The sequence below is a fragment of the Elephantulus edwardii genome, unplaced genomic scaffold, assembly GCF_000299155.1.
Source record: "Elephantulus edwardii isolate Elephantulus edwardi_28Jun2011 unplaced genomic scaffold, EleEdw1.0 scaffold00059, whole genome shotgun sequence".
Taxonomy (NCBI): domain Eukaryota; kingdom Metazoa; phylum Chordata; class Mammalia; order Macroscelidea; family Macroscelididae; genus Elephantulus; species Elephantulus edwardii.
In genome coordinates this window covers 15,869,955-15,878,347 of record NW_006399809.1, presented here as the reverse complement: position 1 = coordinate 15,878,347, position 8,393 = coordinate 15,869,955, and the positions used below count along the sequence as shown (strand labels likewise).

General features: G+C 37.3%; 1 protein-coding gene across 1 annotated transcript in view; it reads right to left on the bottom strand.

Annotated features, from left to right (window-relative positions):
* The window catches only part of KBTBD2 (kelch repeat and BTB (POZ) domain containing 2), a 16,034-nt gene extending 7,815 nt beyond the window's left edge, over positions 1–8,219 (bottom strand). Inside the window, exon 1 of the mRNA XM_006887610.1 lies at positions 7,686–8,219. Coding sequence (XP_006887672.1) covers positions 7,686–7,855 — 170 coding nt within the window. The 5' untranslated portion in view covers positions 7,856–8,219. The remainder of the gene's footprint in view (positions 1–7,685) is intronic.
* Between the last annotated feature and the right edge of the window lie 174 nt (positions 8,220–8,393).

Below are 8,393 nucleotides of genomic sequence, written 5' to 3'. Positions count from 1 at the left end.
TAAAAAAAAAAGCAGCAAAAACAAACAAATTAAAAAACCCTGCCACAAAAAATAAAAAGAAATACAAGTTGGACAATTTAATACGACAGCTAAAAAACAAAAAAACAAACAAAAAAACCCCTTCAATATAGATGACATCTTACTATCAAGAATACAAAAATTCTTTCACTGAATCACTGAACCAAGAGGAAAAATCATGATAGGAGAAAAGATTGAAGTTTTCAATATCTCATCTTACTTGTATCTACAAGCAACACCAAAGGTAACAGCAGTCAAGAAATTAAAAGATATGGGGCACTAGGGAAATCTACTGTCAAAGACTTCTCCAAAGTGTAAAAGAACAGGGATGACTTTTACTTTTCAAGAAGAGAGGAGCGAACTGGGGGGAGGACTGGGCAGGGAGAAAAGTGCAACAATGAATGAATAGAAATAGAAAATCTCTGTAAATGTTCATTAAAATTCATTTTTTTTTTTTAAAAAAAAGAAAAAGAACAAGAACAGGGATGTCAATTTAAAAGCTAAGGTGAGTCTGATCCAAGACAATGCTGATTGCTTATTATGCATCTAAAAGCTGGAATATGAATAAAGATGACTGAAGAACCACTGTCTTTGAATTGTGGTGCTGGAGTACTCAATCAATATTCCAAAGGCTGTGAAAAAGAAACATGTCTTGGGCAAGATACAACCAGGGTGCTCCTAAGAAGCAAGGATGGTGAAATGCCATCTACACTTTGAGCCATCAGGAAGGGCCAGGTTACCCTTGGAAAAAGACACCATGCTTGCTTGGAAAGACATCATGGAGGATCAGAGAGAGGAAGACCTTTTACAAGCAGGACTGGTTATTACAATGGGGTGGAGCACAGCAGAGACTGTAGGATGAAACAGGATAGGGGTAGGATTTAGATCTGTTGTTTAGAGGGTCGCTGTGAGTCATAGATAACTAGATGGCAGCTCTACCACCACCAAAACCACAATGACACAGATGAACACCAGGCTCATTTTATTAGTTTGGCTGTTCAGGGTCACTGCAGATAACTAGCCCAATAATGTGTTTAGAGCTTCTATTCTACCTTCTAGTTCACTGGGGAACAGGGTGGCGGTGGATGCACTTAAAACTTAGCAAGTATTCATCCAAGGCACAACTAGTTTCTACTTACCTGATACAACAAAGTGGAGTGGGGGAATAAGGAGGAGGATATGGAATGGTGGCTAATTAGTCCCTATAGCTAACTGGTCTCCTTTGCTATGAGCCTAAAGAAGTACATGGTGCCCACTCAACATTTTGATCATAGACTCCACAGGAAAGTTTCTATGAATCAACAGGCAGGAAAAGAAGAACAGAATTTTTAAAAGTTCTTATGGACCCCAGAAGCACTGAGTGAAGCGACAGAGACTGGATGAATCCCTGAAACTACTGTCCTGAGACAACCTTTAAACCTTATAATAAAAGTATCCCTGGAAGTCTTCATAAATCAAACATGTTTAGATCAACTAGTAAAGAATATTTGCTTTGAGCATTGTGCTCTATCAAGTTCTATCAATATGAGATCAAACTGATAATACCAATTGGAAAGATCAGATAGGAACTAAAGAAGACAGCAAGTTTATAGTACGGAACTCTGGTGGCCCAGTGGGAAAAGACCTGCACTGTTAACCAAAGACAGGCAGTTCAAATCCAGCAGCTTCTCCATGGAAGAAAGCTGGGTAATAATCTCTTCCACTCTACACCCTCTGAAGACCCAAAAGAGGTTTAGCTATGAGTCCATTCCAACTCGATGGAAATAAGTTGAAGTTTCTATTAATGGGGGGGGGGAACCCAATTCAGAAAAGAAGAGAAAGAAGACTACAAGTATGGAATCTATGTCACTAAATCATACATGTAGGAATGGCTCTGGTGCATGTTTGGTTGTATATATTATTGAGAACACAAATAGGTGGTGTTTTGTTTTTGGTTTTTAAAAAAATTAGGCTCAGTTAAAAAAAGATACTGAAAAGCTAATGTATTTATTAATTTATAGGCAATATCCTACAAAGGCATACAGACACCTAAGATTATTAGTTACCTAGGCCTGTTGGGAAGACTAGGGAGCTACTGTCCAAGGGGACATGGTGATATAAATGCCCTAAATCAGATTATGAAGATGGTTACACAACTCTGTAAATATACTAGACTTAACTGTCTACTTAACACAAATTTATAAAATGTAAATTACATCTCAATAATGTTAAAAATTCATTTACTGAAATGATATTCTAAAATATGTAGGGCACTTCCTGAAAATCTGTTATGTAGGGAAAACTAAACTGGGAATCCAACAGAGGCAGAGAATACACAACCAACTCATACTTATGTATAAAAATGGGAGGAGATCCCAATGCACAACACAACAGCATATATGATGAGAAATGCCTCTGCGGGTTCCACAATAGTTACTAGCCTTGTCCTAAGGCATGAGGAAAACACTCAACATAATGTATAAAATAGTTAAGGGCAAACCATAACAACAGCCCAGGCAAGGGATGTCATTGATCAGAGTGCTTGTAAGATATGGAAAATTAGATTGGAAAGATGGAGAATAGACAGATCAGAGGCTTTAAGAGGACACAAAAAGGTAAGAGCTCCCCCCCACGCCCCCATGGAGGACATATGTGGGTTGCTGAGTACGGCTTTAGGATGTGAAAAGAAATTCCAAGGCAAATTATCTATACCCACAGTCTTCAAAAGCTGAAAGGCAAGAAAACTGACTATAAAGCTATGTAGTGATGCAAATGAGAGCTCAGAAGACCCTGAACCAGGGCATAAGAAACAGATCTGAAAATGACAAAAGCCAAGACGTGGTGATTTTCTAAAAACGGGGAATGAGATGCATGTATAAAAAGTAAAATTATTTCATTTCTTGCATAAACACATACGGTTGAGGCAAGACTGAAGGAACTGGAAAAGATTCAATGTGAAAAATAGTATATATGCACCTTATAAATAAACCAGTATTTTTTTTTTTAAAAAAAAAAAGGTAAAAAAAGAGAAGTGCAACAATAGTGGTCCTTAGGGAGAAAAGCATATTGTTTACCAATAATAAAAAATCCTAAGATTAAGGAGGAAAAGTCATTGAAGTAAAATTGAGTAAAATGTAAATATTTAATATATTGAAGCTCTGGAGAAGACAAACACTGATACAGTGTACTGACCCATCTATAAAGGGACATGGTTAATTAAAGCTGGATAAATTATCTTCTGTTGTTATGTGCCATCAAATCAATAGCACTCATAGTGACTACGTACAATAGCTGTGAACCCTGTGCTATGCTGAACGAATCTCACGGTCTCCTCTATCCTCATTACACCAGTTACTGTGTCAATTCATCTCATCCTATTTTCCTCTCTTGAGCTGTGTCCCTCCATCCTTCTGAGCATGAAGTCCTTCTCTAAGGACTGGCAACATGCCTAAAGTATGTGAGATGGAGCTTTAAAATCATTGCCTCTAAGAAGCAACTTGGTTTCACCCTCTTCAGGTTAAATCTGTTACTTCTCTTGGCACATGATATTTAAATACTCTTCTCTAGCACCTCAACTCAAAGGCATCAATTCTGTCATCCTCAGTCATTGTCCAGCTCTCTGAAAAAAGCAATCATGAAGACCATGGCCTGGATCAGGTGCACCTTAGCCTCCAGGCTAACATCGCTGCTTTTTAGCACTCTGGAGAGATCCCTGATAGCATATTTTCCTAATAGCTGGTGCCAACAGTATTGATTATGGACAAATTACCTGAGGGGGATTGAAAAATTAAGGAGGAAAACCTATGTAGAATACCAATGACCAATCTGAGGTAAAAGAGTTCAATTAGGCAAAATTTTAATAAGAGGTTGAAAAAATTCCTGAAAAATAAGTGCAAAAGATAAAGAAAGAGAAGAGAGGCAGCAAACAAGGAAACAGAGGCAACCTTAAAAAGATGCTGTTGCCTTTAAGATTGTAATAAAATAATCAGCTTTCTGGATTACAAGAACAATTCACATTTTTAAAGATAAATAATAACTATATGGCTAGAGATTAACAGCTAAGAGTCTCTCTGTTCTTGCACTATGGGCTGGTGGTTCAAGGGATTCTTATTCTTTAGAAGCCATGTGAACCATCAGGTCGACCACCCTGTTGCAGTAGCCAAACTCACTGTCATACCAGGAAATGAGTATGACTAAGTGGTTGTTCCAGGCACAGAGAGTGTTGCTGTTGAAATTACAGGAGAAAGGGTCACTGATGGCAACATTTACTTTGTCAGAGTTAAAGGCAGCCCTGATGACAAGGCATCTAATGAGGCCAAATCTGTTTACTGTGACCTTCACCACTGTGTCTCGGGTTTGTGGCTGAGGCTGCACGAGAAGAGAATCAACAAGGAACAGAGAGCCTTTACCTTTTAAAAAATAGTGACCTGTTGCATGTACCTGTGTTGTTAGGTATTTTGTGAATTCATAATTTTCTTTATTGTTGTATAGTATCCCAATGTCTCAACTGACATATATTTACACTGTTTCCATCTTTCTGTTAAATAGAGTTGCAATCAACACAAGTATGTATATATCAATGTGTGTTACTGTTCTTATTTTTTAAAGATATATACCTAGGAATAGTATTGCTGGATCATAGAATATTTCTGTCTCTTATGTAATTGTGCCCATGTGAAAACCTATACCTAGACCAACAGGCTGTTGTACAGAGCAAGGGAACACGGACTGATTTAAAATTGGGAAAAGTTTGTTATCAGAGTTGTATCCTTTCTCCAGACCTATCTGATCTGTATGCTGAGCAAATTATTTGAGAAGCTGGGCTCTATGAAGAAGAATGTGGCGTCAGGATTAGAAGACTCATTAATAGTCTGCATTACACAACCTTGCTTGCTGAAAATGAGGAGGACTTGAAGCACTTTGCTGCAGAGGATCAAAGATTGCAGTCTTCAATGTCAAGAAAACAAAAATTCTTATCATTGGAAAAACAGGTAACATCATGACAAAGAAAAGACTGAAGTTGTCAACTTCATCTTACTTGTATCCACAACCAATATACTTGGTACCAGCAGTTAGTAGTTCAGGAGACATATTGCACTGGGAAAATCTGCACTCAAGAGACCTCTCTGTATTATTAAGAAGCAATCATGTCAGTCTGAAGACTAAGGTGTGCCTGATTGAGGCCACTGTCTTTTCAATCACCTGCTGTGCATCGGAGAACAGGACAGTGAGTAAGGATGACAGAAGAATTGATACCTCTAGCTGTGGTGAGGAGAGTACTCAATATCCCATAAGCGTCCATAAGAACAAACAGATATGTCTTGGAGAAGCTGCAGCCATAGTACTCCATGGAGGCAAAGATGATAAAGTTTCACATCTTACATACTTTGAGCATGCTGCTACCAAAGGCTATTCTTTGGAGAAAGACATGCTTGGTAAGGTGACGGGACAGCCAAGGAGAAGACGACCCTCCACCATGTAGACTGACCAGTAACTGAGGCAATGGACTCAGATGTTTCAGAAATTGTGAAGATGGCACTGGACAGGAAAGGGTTCAGATCTGTTGTTCACAGCATTGAAGAGTTGTACTCGACTCAGTGGCACCTAACAACAACATATCATTTTCCATAATGGTTGCACTATTTCACAGTTCCACAGGCAGTGTTCCAATTTCCTGGAGCCTCTCTGGCATTTATCATTTTTGGTTTTCAGTGCCATTATTGTGAGGATGAAATGGTATCTCTTTGTAGTTTTTATTTAGGAACTCTGGTGGCTCAGTGGTAAGGAACTGGGCTACAACACAAAAGTATACTGTTAGAATGCACCAGCTGCTCCACTGGAGAAAGATGGGCACTCTTCTGTGCAATTTACTGTCGCCTTCAACTCATCAGTATGTAACAACATTTGATGAGTACAAACATCTTTCATGTGTTAGCATCTTAAGCGAAGCATCTGTTAATTTTCATTATCCATTTTTTGACTGGATAGTCTTTTTGTTGTTGAGGTGGTCCTGAAGTTTCATAAATATAGTGGAGATTAACCTTTGTCAGATATGTATGTTATTGCCAAAAACATTTGTTAGCCTGTAGGTTCCTCCTGCCACCTCCCACCTCCCACTCTTTTAGTGAAAGCTTGTGATGAGCTTAAGTTTAATTTTAGGAAACCCCAGTAATTTAGTTTGTCTCCTGCTTTGTGTATTTTATTTGTCTGATACTCATCTCAAAGCTCTGGTGGTGTAGCCCATAGCAGTGTTGTACTGCTAACCAGAAAGCTATCTGTTGCTGGCGTCCTGAACCCACCAGTTGTTCTGTGCAAAAAAGATTTATAGTTATAGTTACAGAAACCTGACAGAGGGTCATTATGAGTTGGAACTGACTGAATGGCAGAGAGAAAGTTATGTGTGATATTCTGTTACTTGTCAATAGATTGGGGTTCGATGCACTGCAATCTCAACGGCATGCAGTTCGAATCCACCAGCTGTTCCATGAGAGAACGATGAGAGCTCTCCTCCTCTGCCCTTTACGGCTCCTGAAAAGCCACTGACTTGATGGCATACAACAACAACATAGGGCTACAGAATGTAAATAAAGTCTTATTCAGAACAAAATAAAATAGGGGTGGGGAAACTCCAAAAAAAGGATAAATTTAATGAGAAAGAAAAGGCAACCTGATAGTATAATGGTTAACATCCTCAACTGCCAACCAAAAGGTTAGTATTCACCAGCCAATCTGCAGGAGAAAGACAGGGTAGCAGAATTCTGTAAAGATTTACCACCTCTGAAACGCAACTGAACAGCTCTATTCTGTCCACAGGATTGACAGAATCGGGTTAAAGAGATAGGAAGAGAGAAAAAGAAAAAAGACATCTAATTGAGCCAACTTTTTCAATTATGTTATTAGGCATACAAAGATGGCAAGTAATTTATTATTAAAAATCACTAACAAAAAGGAAGAGGGTGATTCAAGTATTGGTTAAATTTGTAATCTTGAATTTCTAACATTACTAAGTCAATGCATGGCAAAAATGTGCCAGTTATTTGGAGAGTCTTTTCTTTTTGTTTAAAAATTTCTATCATGTTAAAACATGTAACAAAATACCTAGACATTGTAACAATTTTAAACTGTATGATTCAGTAACATTAATTATATTTACCATGTTAAGCAAATAACACTAATACTTACTCTCAGTTTTTCCATCATTTTAAATTGAAGCAGAGTATTCCCTTAAAAAAAAAACCCAACAACAAACTTTCCATTTCCCTCTCATTTAGAGCTAAAAGATTAAAAAAAAAACCAAGAGAAAAACATATTTATGCAAAAGAAAGTTCTTAATGTCTGAACAGCAATTATCCTCTTAAAAAAAATTATCACGCCTATTTTAACTCATGAGTTTATAAGGACCAGTCTTCTAATGGAAGAATTTAAAAATTTTAAGGGTAAAAATATTTTTCTCTCAATAGGAAAATAGTACCCTCAATCTTTCTGCCTCTGTAGAATTAGAGTATTACATTTAAACTTTCTTCTGTTCTAAACTTAACTCATACAAAGATATGATCTGGCACACACTAAATCATCTCAATACAAAACTTTGGCAAAACACAGTATCTATTTTTTACTTAAATTTAAAATGCATTAATTTGTCTTAAACTAAGCTAATATGAGTAATCAAAACTAAAATACTTACTTACCTGAAATAAGAGCTACATGTTGCAAGAACCATCTTATGACAAGGGAATTCAGTGCCCTCAACAATTAACACTATGTCAGTAAACAGCTGCTGTTCATAAAAGAGTTTTAACTGTTCCAACAAGGACACAGCATATTCACTATTGACCTGCCTCTCGTCTTGAGTGGACATGATTGTATTCCATTAATATCTCCAGGAACAGATTAGAAAAGTCAATTTTACTGATGGAAGGTCAAGTGAATGCTTCAGAAATAAAGGAGATGCTCTATGTGCTGTTCTCTGCAGCATTCAGAACCAAGACTGCCACATTCACTAATGAATCAGTGTCTTGTTGCAGACTTAAGAGTCACTCCTAGGTCATCCCGTGTTAATGAGGTTCTTCAAAGCTTTTCAACAAATGAGGTTCTTCAAAGCTTTTCAACAGTCTGTAGACATCCTGTTCCAATACGCAACCATGCAGCTAGTGAGTGAATGAGAATAATCCATGAGGTAGTTTGTGGCAACATCTTACGTTCTGTAGATCCTCTGGAATAACTAAAAAGAAAGTAAGTTCAGTTAGAGCATCAAAGCCAAAACATTTTTAAGACAATAAATTTAAAATGGCAGTCTTAAATAGTAAAAATTTTCCCCACAGGAATCACCATTTCATAATTATATTTTAAATAAATATATATATAAATTAAATTACTTAAAACTATATGGTAAATGA